This window comes from Amborella trichopoda, chromosome 13, assembly GCF_054954075.1.
Source record: "Amborella trichopoda isolate Santa Cruz 75 chromosome 13, AtrichopodaSantaCruz75HAP2 v2.0, whole genome shotgun sequence".
In the NCBI taxonomy this organism is placed as follows: Eukaryota; Viridiplantae; Streptophyta; class Magnoliopsida; order Amborellales; family Amborellaceae; genus Amborella; species Amborella trichopoda.
In genome coordinates, this window is record NC_142348.1 from 43,685,448 (window position 1) to 43,705,159 (window position 19,712).

The 19,712-nt window shown below is 36.8% G+C and overlaps 2 protein-coding genes across 3 annotated transcripts; one reads left to right on the forward strand and one right to left on the reverse strand.

Moving 5' to 3' along the window:
* Positions 1–1,626: 1,626 nt before the first annotated feature.
* On the forward strand, positions 1,627–11,124 carry LOC18442541 (Major facilitator superfamily protein). 2 transcript variants are annotated; one of them, XM_088855744.1, is made up of 4 exons: positions 1,627–2,194; positions 7,717–8,660; positions 9,261–9,349; positions 10,187–11,124. In XM_088855744.1, the coding sequence occupies exons 1-4, from the start codon at positions 1,871–1,873 to the stop codon at positions 10,195–10,197; spliced, it is 1,368 nt and encodes a 455-aa protein (XP_088711870.1). In that variant the 5' UTR covers positions 1,627–1,870; the 3' UTR covers positions 10,198–11,124. The 2 variants fall into 2 exon arrangements, with proteins under 2 accessions (XP_088711870.1, XP_006852818.2); XM_006852756.4 differs by lacking the exon at positions 9,261–9,349.
* A 1,374-nt stretch (positions 11,125–12,498) lies between these two features.
* LOC18442542 (Sterile alpha motif (SAM) domain-containing protein) lies at positions 12,499–13,585 on the reverse strand. The gene has a single exon (XM_011628086.3). It carries the CDS (start codon positions 13,214–13,216, stop codon positions 12,638–12,640), a length of 579 nt encoding a protein of 192 aa, XP_011626388.1. The 5' UTR covers positions 13,217–13,585; the 3' UTR covers positions 12,499–12,637.
* Positions 13,586–19,712: the final 6,127 nt, after the last annotated feature.

The window sequence follows — 19,712 nt, forward strand, 5'->3', positions numbered from 1 at the left end:
CCCACTAGATCGAAGAACCACGTTCTATGTCCGAAATCGATATTTATACATATAAAATGTACATGGAAATTATGAAATCAATGTCTATACTTATAAAATAGACAAGGAAACTTATAAAATGCACATGGAGTCTTAAAGTTAAAAAGCAAGGCCTGTAGTTTATGTGGTTTCATACTTGTATTATAATTCTTGAAATGATGCTTTTTCCACTCTTCAAGGAAAACCTTTCTTTCTCTTTCCAAAGGCAAGGAGTATCTCACGTGGAGTACCGTTGCCCTCTTCTCCACTTGCTTAAAAAATAATAACAATAATATATATATAAAAAAAGCATGTATACTATGCTTTCTCGGGAGCATGGTTTATTTTTACTCCCATGATCAGAAGACCGACTTGGGAGGATTTTTTCAATTTGAAATTAGTAACCGCTTAAGAATTACTAGATGATTATTCTAAAAAAAATTTAAATTTGATTTTTCTATCACATCATCTGAAAATTGGATGGTCTCCGTTCAATTTTGAGGCATCATTTTTTTCAAATACATAGAGGGCTCAATTAGGATTATTTTTTTAAATTAGAATTAATCTATGGACTAAAGAGGTTACATCCTTAAAATTTGGGTTCATAAAATTAAGTTTAGGTGAGATTTAACCCGAGAGAGTAAATACACATTCTACTCCTGAGGGAGTAGATATATTTTGGCAACAAAAAATATATCTTTTGGCAACAAAATTTATAGCGTATTGTACCTTTCTCGTGTTTGCTATTTAAAAATAATATACGGGGGCATTGTTTTTTCTTGTTTTTTTTGAAGTAATTAAGTGCGGAAGGGAGACCCCTACCAGTTTTTTCAAATAGTTTAAGAGTCAGTCTTTTGAAAATATTAATGAGGTGATACCGGGGAAAACATATGGGGGCCTTATTTTTTAATAAATAATAATCGAAAAGAGGTTGCTCCATCCTAAATCTAGCTTAATATTTTTTACATATGAGATGAAGAAATCACACTACAATTACAATAAATAAAGAAGGCAACACATTTCCATAATTCCCTCCCTTTCTCCATGAAATATGACGCCTTCGCTTGGTGGCTGAGCGGATCACCACATTTTTTGTCAATAGTTAGCAAATCGCCTAATGGAAATATTTTAGCCATAGTGAATATAAGATCCTAAAACAAAATAAGGACTAGAATTTGAATGGTGGACCCCAATTTTTTTTCTTTTTTTTTTGTAATTAAGAAGTTATAAGTAAAGATTTGAGGCCTATCTTTTGGTGGTGAGAATAAAATGAAAGACATCATTTTGGAGCTGCTATGCACATGCTATTCTACTGAATTAGTTGAGGAAAAAGCTCTAACTATCGTAGTTATGATGAATGATGATCTTATATAAACTTTTTTTTAGTTTTTCTCTATTTTAAGCTAGTTTTTCTCTATTTTAAGGAGGCTTAAAAATTGACACGTAGGCCATAATCCAACGGTCTTGTTAAGTCCACATTCATGCAAACCCGCACTTAAGAACCATGTCCTGATTTTCTCTCTCTTTCCCTGTCCCCCGCTTTTGCTCTCCTGCCCTTTAATAAAATCCTCTCTCCAAAAATATCATAACACAAATCGTTCTCGCAGTCTCTCTTGACGCAATTTGCGTTCTGGGGATCCCTCTCTCTCTAACATATTCCTTGCAGTGTTGATCCGCTCACTTTCTCTCTCCCAATACACATACCTCTCCAGAAGTCACTCTGTATTCTTGTGCTCTCTCTCTCTCTCTCTCTCGTTCATGGCTGCATATTACCATATCTTGTTGTAGAAGGACAGGTGGGTTGATTTGAATTGGCTTGGAACGGGTCATAGAGAGAGGAGTGAGTTTAAGCATGGTTGTGCTCAAAGCGGGGAGCAGGCCACCATGGGTAGGGCTTGGAGCTGCTGTTTGGGTGGAGATTGCAGCTGGAAATGCATTCACTTTCCCTCTCTACTCTCATTCTCTCAAATCTGTCCTTGGGTACAATCAGCAGCAGTTAACGCTGCTTGGAGTTGCTAATGATATCGGTGAGAATGCTGGGATTATTCCTGGTATGGCTTTAAACAAATTTCCACCATGGTCTGTTTTGATGACAGGGACTATTGCTTGCTTTTTGGGTTATGGAGTTTTGTGGCTTGCAGTGTCCCAGACCGTCCCTTCTTTGCCTTATTGGCTGGTAAGATGGATATCTGAGATGGGTTTTTCTTTTGGATGAACAAATGTGAAGATTTCAGTTTTTTTTTTTTTTTTTTTAATTTTCTCCTTTCTTTAGGGTACTTTGGTTTTTTTTATTCAATTGAAAAATACATTTCTTTTCTTTTCTTTTCAATCCAAATCTTGAGACATGAATTTTGGTTATCATTTATGTATGTAAAAATGAGGGATCACTGGAAATTTCTTGTGTTGTGGTTTGATGTTGTGAACTTGAAACAAGTAGCATTCATATCATGTTTGAATTTCTGGAGTCCTGACTTTCTTAATTAGCTTCTGGAAATTTATTAATCTTTTGGATTTATCATCATTGGTATTTTATAATGCATTTGAAGTTTTGGAGTTTCATATGTTTGAACACTCCTTATTTGCAGTAGGGTTGCATATCGGTTTTGTGAATTGCGTTTATGATATACAATTCCTTGTTTTTTTGTTGGATGATTTGATTTTTCATATCTTGTCATGATTTCACTATGTTATCCTCTACTGTGGTAAGATTAGTAGCTAAAATTGCCAACAAAGGGGTGAATGAATAGTGATTTGCGACCAAAAGCCATGTGGATTAGGGCAACCTTGTTAGTAAGAAGTACTAGCGATTTCCTGTTGTTGAAATTGTTGAAAATACATGATAAGAGCATGTTGATCTTGATCATGATGGTGCTGTATTCATATGTCAAATGATGCAGTCTTCAATTTTTATTGCGAAATCGGAAAGTAATCAACCTGATACTTTTTGTGGGTCTATTGGTTGTGAAAGAAGACTTTTGGCTCTCACCGGTCATTGATTCGAGCCAAGATCTAGTGCATATTAAAAGGTTCATATATTTTAATTTATATGATATTTATAAATGTTTGGTTTAGTGTTTTTTATTCTTGTAAATTATTTTTTGGTTTAGAGTTTTTTATTCTTGTACATTATTTCAAGTTTGGGATTGTATTTGGGGTCCATATTCTTGATTGAAAAAGGACCGGTAATGTGCCTTTCTTTTTTTGTTTGGATTTTGTTCTTGTATTTTATTTTGAGTTTATATTTGGATGTGTGCCCCATATTGTTCCTTTTTTTTTTTTTTGGAATTTTAGACTCTAAGTAATTCAGTGGCAAGTTCGTATTTGATATATGTATGAAATATGGTGTATCGGGGACTTAGATAATGTGTTTTACTAGTAATTCTAGAAAACTATAGTTTCTAAGATCATTTGAGCAACCAAACCCCTTTGGACAGCTTCCTTGCGGCCTAGACCCCTAACTTTCCTAGACGGGCTGGCTAGTGAACTAGGCGCCCGCCTAGGCCGCCGAATCTGTTTTTTTCTATATTGATAGGGAATATTTTTTCTATCGTAATCACTTTCCACTTTTTGCCCTCTTTTCCTTCATCTCTCTCTCTCTCTCTCCTTTTATTCTCTTTGTGAGGTTATATCCCCTAGTTACCTCACTCAGAATCACATAATCTGTCTTATTATCTGTTGTCCATAAAAATTATGGTTTGAGGCAGTCAAAATAGAAATCAGATTGTTTGTATGAAAAGGTGAACTGTAGCCCATGTCTTGGAGATGATTCTTGATCTAAAACATCTTAGCAAACAGATGCCATAACCTGATACTCTAGCTCAGATTAGAAATAGTGGCTGTTCGCCTGTTCTTGTTCTTCAATGATATATTAGAGTAGTTTAGGAAACTATAGCATCCAGTTACTAATCTCCCAGTGCTAGGAAAACCTACCTAATCACCATTGATTTAAAAATCGGTGACTCGGACTTGGACTCTCCTGAGTCACTTGGACAGGGCAGAGTGCGGGATCCATATGAAAAACTCCGAAACTCAGGCAAGTCCCTCCAAGTGACACCCCCCGTCTAATTTATCTATGGACACTCTGCTCGGCCAAGTTAGTGGCTGACTCGAAGTCGGGACCCTGGCAAATCCCTGACACCATCCTTGTTTTCAAACAGATAGGCACTGATGACAACTAGATATATTATCAAGTTAAGGGAGTAGATAACTTGAGCTGTCCACTTCCTGGGATTGATGTATATACTGAATAATTTTGTAGATTCTGCTTCAGAAGTTTGCTAAGGTATGACCATGAACTGCATGTATGATGTCTGCTGAATCAAAGTCAGATGTAAAAAACTGCAAATCAACTAGTTACCTATGTAATTTTGGTCAAAACATGATTTTAACCCATATGCTTTGTTAGATTTATGTTGCTTGGAAGGTCCACTGTATTCTTATTCATGAGAATGACATGCGAAATGTTAGCCAAGTGTATTTATTCTAAGACTAAGATGTATTTCTTCTGCAGAAGAATGCACCCTCAATTGAAAACTAAAAAGGCTTGCGTCCTCAATTGTAGAGAAATATTATTAATATGAAATTGATGTTGTAATGTTCATCACAAAGGATAATTATATTGTCCACATTAATGAAAAATATAGCCCTCCAGAGTGGTGCCTTTTTTTTTTCTACTTTTCTGTTTTTTTTTTTTGTTTTAAAGCAAAGGTCAACTTCTGTATTAGGTAAATTGTTTACATTGGTTCACAAGGTGTCCCGCTCCATACAACAAAAATGATATCCTTAATCGTGTATATAGGAGGCCACTATACATCAAAAATGGGGACTGAATAACAAGGCAAAAAAGGAAAACATAAAAGGAACCATTGATAAAAAAAATTCAAAACGGTCCCAGAAGAGCTCACTGCTGCAGCACCATCTTTACCCAGCAAATCAGCTTGAGCATTGGCCTTTCATCATGTTTTTCTAAGATGTTCTATACACCAAGAGCAAGGACAAGATATTGATGCCCATGAGATGGCATTCTTGGAATCCCCTTCTACTATTAGGAAAGAGCCCACTTGGACAGTATCTGTTGATGCCTGCACAAGAGCAACAGTCTCAGCTATAGTCGAGTCAGTGCGAGGAATGAAACCCAAGAAAGAGAGAAGTGTGTTCCCTTAAAGATAACGATAAAGGCCACCATGGCGATTACTGAGGGAGCAGCCGTCAAAGTTATGATTGATGGACCCTTCATCTGGTGTCCTCCATAGGGAGGATTGATATATCTTGAGGGGCTTGTCTTGAGTAAGGAATCCCCATTTTGCAGAAAATCAGTGGTGCAATAGCTTTTTAGTAATTTTTTATTTATTGCCCAAAAAATGACCAAGGCTTTAATACAATCCTTCTCTGCCTTTGACTATCTGATAGTTCCTTTCCTTCCAAGCGACCCAAACCGTAGCAGACAGCATGATGCAGGAATTTGTCCATGGTAAACCAGGGAGTGTCCAAGAAAGCTTGGAAAGTTGAGGCATGAATTTGGCTTTGCACATAAGTTTTGCAAATATGTAATAATCAACACATAACATTAACCCCGAAGCAATGACTGCATCCAAAATCTTTCAGATTGAGGGGTTTGTTTAAGCTCATGTAATGCCTTCTGAATGTTGGCCTACAATAGACGAGGATGCTGGGATGAGTACTCATGAGTTTTTCCAATATAATCACATTAGATATATCATTGTCTTCCTTTAGTGTCTGTTGCTATCAAGCTTGAAAGCAATCTCAGAGTATGTAAAAGGGATGTTATAGAAGTGAGAAATGCCCCAAAGGAAGGAGACAGCTTCTTTCCAATTTTATTGGATGTCACCAAAGAGACTGGGACAAGCAAGAATAAGAAACAAAACAGCCATGACAGCCAAGAAGCCTACTTCGGCCGACTCTAGAGATACTTTATTGGGGGATTAGTAAATGTTTGTTGATTCGAATGACTGTAATGTCTGAGCTTGGTCATGTCTGAGCTTGGTCAGTACTGGATGGACCAGATCCAGGTGCATGCCTATAGTGAGACAAAAGTGGTCAGTATAAATGTTTAAAATGTACAGATTTCCAAGGGGATAAAGAACCAAAAAACTATTGTCGCACCCGAGAGACAGAAGTGTCTTTGAAGTCATACAAGGTGTTGAGTTTATAACCAAAATTCGTGATATGATCCTTAGTAATGAATGATACGGTTTCAATAAATGTACTTGTAAAGATGCACATTACGTAGATTATGGATAATAACATTTATTTGCGTATTTATGTATGCTTTTAACACAGTGAAACGAAAGCAAATCACAAATCCAAAAGAAAAATATAACTTAGAAAAGGAAAAAAGATACATTTGTATATATGTACCCTGCCCTCTGATAACTCTTGAAAAACTTAGAATATCCAAAGCATGACCAAGCGCAAGTGTTCTCCATACCCTTTCTCATGTGCTTCTACATTCTTAGCGAGTGAGTATGATGGGTTCTTTAACCCTCAAAAAACTTGGAATATCCAAAGCGTGACCAAGCCCAAGTGTTCTCCATACCTTTTCTCATGTGCTTCTACATTCTTAGCGAGTGAATATGATGGGTTCCATAAGAAGGTTTTTGAATTAGTTCTCACACTTATCAAGATATTAATTTGTCGCTTAACATTTATACCTATTGTTTTCAATGGCTTCTTTGTCCAGCTAAGGTCCTTACACTCTGGGGTGTCAGTCAAGCATGCTTCATAGGCTTTCTCCTTTAAGTTCTGCCTCTCATTTCATTTGGAGGGCTGAGTTTGCTAGCTTTATTTTAGTCACAAAGGGGTTTTCCAATTATAATAGATTAATTTAGGATATCCATCTTCTTTTTTACTACTTTATTATTTTTTTGGCAAATAACATTGATATTACTTTATTGTCTTTTTGGGGGCATTAAAGAATAAAAAATAAAAAATATTGTACTTCTTCCCAAATTAAAGACTATGTTCCTTTTTTCTTATTTGTATTTTACAAAAAACATTTGTTTGCATGCCATCTTACTTTTCCTCGGGAAGTGAAACATCTAAAATAAAAAGTAAAAAACCAAACATCATACTTTTGAATCATGGAATTATATCTTCCTTCATATTTGTTGCTAACAGTTTGCGACCAATACATGAGAAATGCAGTAACTACCCCCTGTCTATGTGCTAATGGACAAGGCATTACATGAAAGTTACCCATGCAATTTCTTCTCTATTTAACTCAGCAGAACGTCCATGTGGACTTTGTTATATGCACATTTATTGCATCTCGCACCTCTCACTTTACTGGATGGGAAGTCCTACAGACTAGGCCATTGGAATCATTAGCCCCTTATACCGATGGAAGGGGACAATTCAGCATCAAAAAAAAAAAAAAAAAGATGGAAGGGGACAATTTCAAAAAAAGAAAATGATGGAATGTGATGGAGACAGTGAGATCCACTGTTGGGCCATGTCCCTCTCTCCATCACCACTTATAATTTCATGAGATGGTACTGACCCACTGAACTATGGTTTCCCCTACTCTGTCAGACTATGATATAATTTCCCTTAATGAAATATTTCCTGTGATAAGAAAACTTACCGACATTTCATTAGTTTCAAACTATGATTTCTATTGTTTGTGTTTTCATGTTGTGAATTGTGCTGATATTGTGATGGTCATTTTTTATGTTGCAGTTATGGCTTGCATCATGCATCGCCACTAATAGCAGTGCCTGGTTTGGCACAAGTGCGCTTGTGACTAACATGAGGAACTTCCCCTTAAGCAGGGGTGCAGTGGCTGGCATCCTGAAGGGCTATGTGGGACTTAGTGCTGCTGTCTATACGGAAATTTATTCAGGAGTTCTTAATAATTCCTCTGAAAAGCTCTTATTGGTTCTCACTCTGGGAATTCCTGCTCTATGCATTCTTGTAATGTATTTTGTTAGGCCTTGTACACCTGCAGCAGGAGATGACTCATCCGAGCATGGCCATTTCCTATTCACCCAGATTGCCAGTGTTCTATTAGGCATTTATCTTCTCACTACAACAATAATAAATGATGTTCTTAATGTAAACGCGACCATTTCCAAGGTTTTTCTTGGTGTAATGGTTCTCTTACTACTTGCACCATTGGCTGTACCCCTGAAAATGACATTATACCCCAATAAAGTCAAAAGGTCTAGTGGCATTCTCTCTCCTGCTCAAGAGCCTTTTATCAGTGGGAGCAATACTGGACAGAGAGAGACTTCGGTGGCAGAAGAGTCCACAAGTGGTAACGACTTGGAGGAATCAGAGCCAACACTTCATGTTTCTCTGTCAACTAGGAACATTTTGGATGATGAAGAAATTGTTGATGTTAATATACTTTTGGCTGAAGGAGAAGGAGCTGTCAAGAAGAAGAAAAGACCCAAAAGAGGGGAAGATTTTAAATTTCATGAAGCTTTGATCAAGGCTGACTTTTGGCTTCTCTTTGTCGTCTATTTTCTTGGGTCTGGCTCTGGTATCACAGTTCTTAACAACCTGGCGCAAATTGGGATTGCAGCAGGTGTAGAGGACACCACAATCCTTTTATCACTCTTTAGCTTCTGCAATTTCATCGGCCGTCTCGGTGGAGGCATGGTTTCTGAACATTTTGTTAAGTAAGAATACACCTAGTAAATTGTATTTATATTTTGATAAAAGTTTGGTTTCTTCTATGGCTTTGACAGTTTTATTATGTTTCAAGTTATTATTGCTGGTCCCAAAGTTTTGGACTCAGAAAAGCATCTTCACCCTCTAGTGAACATACTTTTGGGTGGGTGGAGATGGTTTCATTTTTTTCGGCGACATTCATTGTGCTGACTCAATAGTTATTCAGGGTGTCAACCAGTGTTATGGGACTCAACCGAGTTCGAGTTGCACTGAGTTGTATCTACATTTTGGGGTACATAAGTTTTTTTTCAAAAAAATAAAAAATAGTAAAAAAAAACAATGTGGTATTGTTTTATAATTCTTTATATATAATTTGGATGTTTTTGGAAAAGATTGGCCTTTTTTTTTGCCATAATCCCTATTTTTATATTTTCCTTGTTTTGGATTTTTTTAAAATCTCCCCAACTATAAATCAAAATTTTTTAAAATCTATTTTTTCTATACTTTGTTTTTTTTTAAGCTTATTTGAACATTTGAGGGTTACTTTTGGTTTTATTTAACTTTTACTAACTTTATTTTATTTGTCACATCTTTCTTGTTTTTTCTAGGGCTTTTGTCCCTGTACAGCGCTCTGGCTATTCAACTTGGACTCACCTAAGTAATTCACCTCGGGCCAGGGCCAAGTACCTTGCCCATGGCAAATTCCTAAACACTGATGTGAACCCAACTTAAAGCACCCTATCTGTATGGGTGATTCTTGACTTTGTTCTTGGTCCCAACTTAAGACACCCTATTCATATGGGTGATTCATGGCTTTCTTCTGAGAAAGTATTCTAAACAGCCTTATACCTCTTTTCACTAAAGGGGGGAGCACTTGAGTGTGATCCCTACTAGGGGTGTCCTATCAAATCCATGTCTTGTGCAATATCTTACTATTGCTAGTAACTGGGAACTACTAATTCAAGTTTCCCCCTCTTTTTTAGGCGATATCTATGCTATTACTAATTAATTATTGGGCAGTGACTAGTGTCTGTTAGCCTGTTGATAAAATAGTCTGGGGTTCATCACCATGCAATGAAATGATGTTGTTTATGGAGATACTGGATCCATCATTCACGTTGTGTGTCCGGCACTCTCTCTGTCACCATCCATCATTTCCACGAATGGTGATGACACAAATGAGCTACTTTTTCATGGCGACTAAAAACAATTACTTGGGCTCGGACTCATGACGCTGATGAACCCGAGGCGGCCCTAGAGTCGACCTAGTCGGAGGTCTGACTTGGTTGATTCTATTGGGAAATGACAAAGGGGGAACCTGAGGTTGGGAGGCCTGTCCTTTATGGGCTTTTGCCTCTGGAGTGGCTAGGGTTCCACTCCATGTTGACCTGGGTGTGGCCTGACTTGGCCCAGCATATTTTTTTTTTTATCAATGCTTTTTCTGTAGCCAAGAATTATAATAGACTTTCCTTATACACTTTATTAGGTCAATTTTAACTGTACTTATTTGTATATGTGGCCTTGCCCCATTCAGGTCCAAAATGACTCCTCGTCCCTTGTGGATGACACTTACACAGATAATCATGGCATTCTCCTACCTCATGTACGCTTCCGCCCTTCCAGGCACTCTATATGCTGCAACAGCATTGTTAGGCATATGTTATGGGGTCCAATTCTCTATCATGGTGCCCACCTCTTCTGAGCTTTTTGGATTGAAGCATTTTGGTGTGATATATGCTTTCATGTGCTTGGGCAATCCTCTCGGTGCCCTTATTTTCTCGGGAGGTCTTGCAGGGTATGTGTATGACAAGGAAGCGGCAAAGCAGATTGGAGGTTTCCTTCTTGGTTCAAGTAGTAGCTCTTGCTTGGGTCCAAACTGCTTCAGGCTAACTTTCTTTGTTCTATCAGGGGTTTGCTTTTTGGGTTCTTTCTTTAGTGTCATTTTGACATTAAGACTGAGGCCCGTTTACCAGATGCTGTATTCTGGAGGTTCATTTCGAATACCTAGAAACCCAGACCGTTGATATGGAGGGGTTTGGTCGACTGCATTTCACATATTTGGTTGAGCTATATATTATGTCTTGCAGAAGTTACATGGGGTTCTTGTCAGTTGGTTTATGAACAGTAATGTTAGAGTGCTGCTTCCCTTGTTCTTCCCTTATTGAAGATGTCTATGATTATAATCGTTTTGGTTTATGGGCAGTAATTTAGAGTAGAATGCAGATTTTGGTTTCAACCCTTTACCAACTGATGCCTTTGAGAATGGAGATATTTTGAGGGTAGCAATGTGCCTTCCAGTACTGGCTGAGAGGGCTACATTTTTTATTTAGAGTCCCACGGGAATTTGATAAGTAAATGTCATGGTATAGAGCTATAGATACTGTCAGCTTTGAGGATTTCATACTTCTTCTCACAATGTAATTTCAGAGATAATCTATTGAGATATGCTGTGATCAATATTTGTTTGTGAAAGTGGTACTTTGCATGCCTTTCTATGTCGGGTATATATTATGCATTCTTCCAGTACCGGTGAATTGAGGTTATCAAATCCTTTTGAAATCATTCGAAGAAACTGGGGAATTAAGGGCAAGTTTTGCTTGGAAACTGCATCTTCACCTTGACAGGGAATCCATTGGTTTTAGGGATATACTGAGTTTGCTTTTTCATGTTTCTTTTTCACTGTGGCAAGTTTGGTCTTCAAGTTGGAAAATGCGGTTTGCATCTAGTCACAAAATGAGTCCATTTTTTAAATCCTTTCTGTGGATGACAAGGATTCCTGCTTTCCTTCATTGAGATCTAAAAAAAGAAATAAAGTCAACCATGATAGAGGTTTCATTTTATATAAATAGTAGTAGATTATAAAAGAGCAAAAAGGTCATGATCACCGTATGCTTACGTTGAAAGAGCAAAACAAAGTATCAGAAAGGAATCCTCTGCTAAGTGGGAATTACAATGGAAAGAAGGGTGATTGTACCCAAAGCTTAGTAGTAGGGAGCTCCTTGGCCAAACTATTGGTTGCAGGTTCTGATCCCAATATATCTTTTACCATATCCCTATTTTTTATCCATTTGTACCTAGAATAGTAGTTGGGGGCTAGCAGAAAATTGGAGTCAATGAATGTGGGAGAAGGTATAGAATGGAAAAGAAGTGGAATAAAGTTTGTCATGAAATGTATATTTAACCCGCAAGCTTGTTCAAAGAGAACAAATTCAGAAGAGTATGAAAGATGAACACCCCCATCTCTTCTCTTCTTTTCTTCTTGATGAGAATGCAGCCCTGTTTTAGTTTAAGTAGAGGTAATAATGCACAGGCAGTTGTATAATCGGTTTAAGACTTGGTTAGGGACCACACATCCTTGTATTTGGTATACATAAGCATCTGTTGCCTGAGATATTACATCTAAAATCTAGTTGTATTTAAAATTAAAAGAGGACAGACCAAAACCCCACTAAGGACAGATGGAAATCCGACAGTAGTTGACTCTAATCTACCATCCATATTACAATCGTCTCAATCATAACCCAGCTCTTACATAATAGTTAAACCACAACAGAAATGTAAAATTACAAAAGCAAGTGGATCAAATCATAATTAAAGCTTGGCCTCCGCTGTGTAAAGTGGGACACCCTATGACCCAAGTATTAAATAAAGATATTTAATCAAAAACAATCACAAGCCACACAGTGCTGGTATACCTCAATGTCTTCTTTTTCTCTTTTGCTGAATATCAAGAGTTTGTTTTTTTGGGATAGTATGTACCATAAACCAATATATACAACATATTGTGCTCCAAAGAAGCATCCTCCATCCACTCAGTGATAGATGGTGGAGATTAATGCACCTTAGTGAATGTGAGACCACTACTGTTCAACTCCATCATCTATCATCATGAATGGACAGTGAATTCCTCCTCCAGTTTAATGCTTGCCATACACCATCAGTGTCTAGTACACTTTCCCTTTTCTTGAGGTAAATTGAATAATGTTCAAGTTGGTTTCAGGTCTCGAAACATTGAAGCCCATCGAATCTCTTCAACTGCGTGAGACTTACGAGGATCATCTCCCGCAAATTCATCGCAACTTTCATATATTGAAGGGCTTTTGGCATAATCAGGGGTAGCCATTTTCAAGGCCTTAGGTCTGCCTCCATCGGTGAGAAGCAATCTCCCCGGCTTCAAAAGAAGCAAACCTCTGTTTTTTCTTGACAATGAGCCTACCTTCCAGTTTTCCTTTTTATTACCATACTTAGGCCCTGGCACTACCACAAGAGCAGAGTCATTGCTATGGAGCCATGCATGAATATACTTGGTGATGCACCTCTTGGTCTTCTTTATGGCAGCAAAGAGCCTAGAGATAGGGAGTGGCCTCCCTCCTCTTTCTCTCTTCACGAGCTTGAGGATCTCGAGCCTATGCTTGGCTATGGAGATGCCCATGCTTTGGAGGATATCATGGTTCAAGTAGACGATGTCATCTTCCTCAAGCTCGTTGTGAGCAAATGCAAGGCCATACTCATAGACTAGTGAGGGCTCGAGCCCTGTCCTCGACAGCCACGAGAACCAGTCCATGGATCAAACATGAGAGGGACAGGACAATGGTGGTCGTTAAGATATACTGATCAGCAGTAAAGGTATTCGTATAATGGTGGTGGTGGTGGTGGTGGTGGTGGTGGTGGTGGAGGACTAAGAGTGGGCCTAAAGCTTTGTATAGGCAAAAAGCTTAAAAGTGACCTTACTAGTGATGGTGATGGTGGTGCAATAGTTGTGGTGGCGGTGTGGAATATTGAAAGAGATTGGTGGTGGTGATGGTGGTGCAATAGTTGTAGTGGTAGTGCGGAATATTGAAAGAGATTGGTGGTGGTGGTGGTGGTGGTGGTGGTGGTGGTGGTGGTGGTGGTGGCGGCGGCGGCGGTGGTGGTAAGGGTGGTGGATGCATATGGAAAGGAGGTGGTCTTTTGCCTTTATATAAGCTGCCAAAAGAGAGAGGTTAGTGGAGAAGTCTTTAGACTTGTGAAACATATTGGAATCTTTTGGAATGAGGTCTTATAATGTCCTCACAAAGGCCAGAAATGGCATGCATGCCCCTAAATTCCAAATTTTCTTCACGTGAATACTGTGGCTGAAGTTTTCATTATGAGGATTACCACATGGCTGACCATAATAATATTATTTTATAGAAGTAGCAAGCAATGTAAAGAACATGAGAACCCAAATAGAACATGAATAAATTTAATGAGCATATGACGGATTGTGTACTATAACACCGTTTATTAATGTTATAAGGTCACAATTACTCTCAACCACTAGATGTCAAATTAGATGGTTAGATGGCTTAAGGTGTATTACAAAGTTTGAGAAAGTGCTTTTGGAATTTTTGAGTCTAATCAATGGTATACATACAATCACACGATTTAGAATCAGGTGCATGAGTGAATATAAAGGGTGATGTTTATATAAGGTGCGTTCTTTTACATTAGAAGCAAGACGCACATCTAAAATTTTCTTGGAGATAAAATTTTTGGGTTAGAAATCTTATGATGGCTTCAAAATCTATTTTTATCTCTAGTTATGAAATTTAAAATTAAAAAAATGGTATGGATCAAGTAGATCTATAAATACTTGAAAATAGATGGTGTATGTAACTTGTTACAAGGTATACTATATTTAGGACTTCAAAATTTATTTGTTTCTTCATATCCATACATTTCAAGGTTGAGATGATCGACTGGATGATTCTCCACTGCCATAGCACTCTCCTTTTGAGAATTTTCTCCAATGTCACAGCACTCTCTTTTAGAGGATTCTCTTTTAGAGGATTTTTTAGATACCCCTTTTTACTTGAATAGTATGAAATTACAACTTTATGTAAATATTTTCCCTAAAAATGCAGCATACTATGCTACAAATCCAGAAAATAGGGTGTAAAAGCTGGCCCTATATTGTAAAGGGTGTAGTTTGTATAGAGCTGAGGCTCTAAACAATCAAATTTGAGCCTACCTTCAAATAGTGTCAAGAAATATGGTTTTAATATTAGAAATTTTTGTAATAGTCTTAAAATATATTTTTATTTTTAATTATAAAATTTAAAACTTCAAAAATAGTGTATATCTATAAAAACTTGGAAAATCTTGAAAATTGACGGGAAAAAAATGCGTTACACGATCACTATTTCCAAAACTTGACATCCATTTTTTTCGCATGTCCAAGCACCTTGATATCAAGATGATCAATTTGATGATATTTGGATATCAAAACAAATTCTTCTAGTGAAATTTTTGAGGTAGGCTCTAATTTGATTGTTTAGAACCTAGGCTCTATAAAAACTTTTGCCTATTGTAAATAGTTGTAATGCTCCTCTAAAAGACTCCTTTATTTTAAATATTTAGAATAAACATTTTATATGGGACGTATTATGCTTTCCTAATTATTAAGAATTTAGGGCAAATTTTCATGTTTTAGTAAGTGATAGGAAAGGGAAGTGGCCATTGGGTCATTATAAAGAGCTGGGGGTAATTTGAAAATAGTGAGGGGATCTTTTGCTAGACTTTCCAATGGGAAGGTTGTTGGCTTGTGGCTTCAGTCTGAAGGCTTCCTCTTCAATCACGGCATGAGAAGAGGAGGTGGCCTTGGGTCATAACCTCTTTTGGGTGGACCTGCTTGCCCTAATTTCCACACCCCCTTCAAAACCCTAGTGGAAAAACCCACGCTTTACGACTGCACTTTGGCTCTTCTCACGCGTATGCATTTAAGAAGATTTGGATCGCCATTTAGAGTTGGATTTATTAGATTGAGTAGTTCAACTCAATGTTCTAACCGGCTGGGTTGACCCGGACGTGGCTGGGTTTACTAGATATGCCCACAGGGCGGATCCGGTTTTGGCTGATTTTGGTAGTCAATCCGGGGACTTAAAAAAAATTCAAAAAAATTATTAGAATTTTAAAATATAAAAAAATTAATATGTAATATATTTTTTTTTTTCTAAAGATTAGAAAGTGTTTTGGGCTATTAATACTTTTGTTTTTACATTTTTCTTTATTTGGATTATTTTTAAAATATCTCTGGTCACGAATTGATTTTTCAAAAAAAAATTTCTCATTTCTGTTTTTAATTATATGTCGATGTATTTTGTTTAATTTTATTTTAAACATAATTTTCATACTTTTTTAGGATTTTTTGTATTTTATATTGTTTAAACAAGTTTTTGGCCTAGTTGGGACCTGCCCGACTTGGGTCGGTTACTTGGGTTGGTTTAGTTTACCCAGACCTGGCTCATGGTCCGGTAACTGGCCTGAGTCAATCTAACACTAGTTCAAATATTGACCCGAGTGGGCTTGGGATCGGGAGCAAGACAATTTCGGTTCCAGGAACACTAGAATCGTCCCAATTCTCTCAAAATTTCGTAACATTCACAAAAAAGAACAAAAAAATAAGATTCTCCGAAACTTTAACCTTTTTCATATAGCTTCTTTGTTGAATATGGCTCGATGGGCCGAATTGGATGAGCATCTGGCCCGAGCCCGATTCTAATTTTTGAAACACTCCCTTGAGTTGATGACCTATAACGCACGAAAAACCTAGGGTTTCAAAATGGACGGTTGGTGTCTTTAGATATTTTTAGAACACGGAAAATCTAGACCATCAAATCAAATAAAGTGGGTCACCCGCAGCTATGATTAAGGCTTGGCTCTTTCTCTTGAATTTGAGAGCGCGGGGTTTCAAAACCTACTTATGCCTAACCCCACCAACTTACTTTTTTTTCTTTTTTTTTTTAATCTTTTAAATATGATAAAAATATTAAAATTGCTAAGACCCTTCAGCTGCCCTTATATCCTTCAAATAACCATTGTGCCCCTTATTTTATTTTAATTTTCGCCATTTTTTTATTTTGAGATGACATATAATGAGATTATTTATTTTTAGTACAAAAAAGTCATAATTACTTATAACCATCTCATGTAAAATATCATAACGTAAAACATAAAATCCTAAAAATAATTATTAATGCAAAGTAAACTACCTTGGTTATGTTGGCCAATTCCACCAGGGAAATTATATGATAATATCACTTATATTTTGGTACAAGCCTCTTAATCATTAGACCTGAAACTGCAAAGAAGGGCTTTTTATGGAGCTTGAAAAAAAACGGATTTTTTTTTTTTATCAAACTTTATGAGATACTTGTATCTCTTTGATTTCGTGTTTGATGGTTCGAAATGATCATGAATTTCTTGTATCACACAAAAATAGTCTTCCTTGACTTCGTGTTTGATGGTTCGAAATGATCATGAATTTCTTCTATCACACAAAAATAGTCTTATAGTATACAATCCTTTTTCGACATAGGTTACTTGCAAAGAAAATAGACAATGGCCTCAAGAAGGCAAGAAGGCAAGAAGGCAAATATCCATGTTTATGACATATTATGGATATCCCCCGTTTATGACATATTATGGATATCCCCCGTCCATCATCGGGAACGGATGGTGGATAGCCTCATTGTGTGTCATGTGCAACACGCCAATCCAGTGGAATCTGTACTTTCCCATAAATCTGATGGCTCATGTCACCCACTAAGACAACAAAATTAAACCGAAAATAATTTTCTCATATTCAAAACAGAAATTCTAATGAAAAGAAATTAAGTTAATATGGTGGTGACAGTTGGAGGGTCTAATCTTTTGACATAAACCCCACATCTCAACTTAATTGATAGTTGAAAGTGGAAAGCAATCAAAAGCAGTGTTGGTGGCTGCTTATTTATTTGTAGGTATGCTGGTTAAACATGAGCACTTCTTAGAAAAATAAGAAATAAAACGACATAATGCATAAAGATGCTCACTTGTTCTAGTGACAAATATAATGACATGTACTTAAATAGATGGGGTTTCAGTACAGGGGTGGCAAGGGGTCGGGTCAGGTCGGGTGTGGCTCAGGCCGGACCAGGTCTTGAACTAGAAAAAATATTATGGGATCTGGACTCGGACTCGGACCCGGACCTGAAAATATAATGTGGGATCTGGACCCCGACCAGACTTGATTGGACCCAACCCAAAAATCAAAATATCTATATATTCAATTATATTTCATAAATTTGTTAAATATATGGGTGTTGTTTGTATAGAGCCGAGACTCTAAACAATTAAATTAGAGCCTGCCTTCAAATATTGTCAAGAAATATGGTTTCAATATTGGAAAGTTTTGTATACCCTTGAATTATATTTTCATCTTTAGTTATAAAATTTATAGCTTCAAAGATAGTATAGATCGAGTAGATCTATGAAAATCTTGAAAATTGACGGTCCAAAAATGCATTACAAGATGCACTAATTTAAATATCAATATTATCCAGGCCAGATTCGAGTCGGGTCTACATGGACCCGACCCGACCCGTATAGTCTAGTTTTTAGACCCATACCCGGGCTAGAGTCAAGTCCACCCATTAGGTCCCGGCTCAGGTCCATTGCCACCCCTAGTTTTGGTGTATCTGACGTAACTATCTAAATGCAGTATCATTCCAAAGCCCTAGCTTAGATATAGAATCTGAACCAAAAAATTTACAGGTCCATAATTTTGAACGCCACAACCATAAATTCAGAAAGATAGATCGTGAACATTAAAATTAGATTATTTCAAAGGAATTTTTTGGACGATTCGTAAAAGTTTAATTTAGTTCTTTGTAGATCATCAGATCTGCACGATTTTTTGAGTTGCAAAATTATGAATCTTAAGCGGAATTCTAGAATGACTTAAGATGGATGTGTTTCAAATCCTAAATGCATCTCTAGGATGGATTTCAGGGAGATGATCAATTTGAAAATATTTGGACATCAAATCAACTTCTTATAATAAACATTTTCGAAATGGGCTCTCATTTGAATGTTTAGGGCCGAGGCTCTATATAAACTTTTTTCAACAAACATTGTGGTAAGATTAGTTTCAATGTCACTCATGTGTGTACATGTTGTGGCATTACATTAAAAGTGAACAAAACAAACAAACATATTGTTAAGGTTGTTTTCAATGTCACACATCGGATCTAAATCATACTATAAAATCTCCTGCTAATGTCACGGAGTGAATGTCGCTACTCGTCTTCACCTGACCTGAATTTTCCTCTTTTTTTATATGGAAACTTGGGGATTCCATGCACCTTAATAGCAAAAGTGTCACCCATTCTCTCTCTCTCTCTCTCTCTAGCATCTCTCTCTCGAGCTGAAGTATCGCTATCATGGTCTCTCTCCCTTGCAAAGCTTTAGTGCTTAGCTTTTTCCCTTTTTTTTTAATGTTAACAGTTACTGTGGTTAACTGTATGGAGCTTCAGTTTTATGTCGCAACGATTCGTCCAAAAAATGTTACTATTGTTAATAGAAGGAAAAGCAAACAATGAGACATAAGGTGGTCACAATTAATTTTGACTATCCAATTTGAAGTTAGATGGTTGCTGCATTTTTCAGAAATTATAGCACCAGCTCAATATCTCTTCGAGTGTTCTAAATAATGTTCGGGCGGTTCAAATTCTAACCATCCGTTTAGATCCTAACTGGCCACTTACGGGGTTCGGTTTTGGCCGGGTATTTTAAAAAATAAAAATAAAATCCTCTAAAATAAAGGATTTTGTTTGTAACACATTTTTTAATTTTTTCATCATTATAGTAAAGATTGAAAATTGTTTTGGCCATTAATACTTATTTTTACGTTTTCCCAATGTTTTTAAAAAAATTTAAAAATGCTCATGATTTCAAAAATTCCAATCTTTTCATATTTTATTAGATTTTTATTTATTTTTTATTTTTTAAAAAAAAATTTAAAAATGCTCATGATTTCAAAAATTCCAATCTTTTCATATTTTATTAGATTTTTATTTATTTTTTATTTTTTTTTAAGATTGTTTTGACCACTTGGGACTTGCCCGGTTAGCCTGGTTGAACCACTTCTAGCCCCATATTTGGTTAACCATTCATTTTCAATTTTTCCTGCACCGGTTTTAAAGATGGACCAGTGACGTAGAATGCACACCCACCAATCATGATTCGGATCGACTGTATCAGCAATCCAACAAAATAGA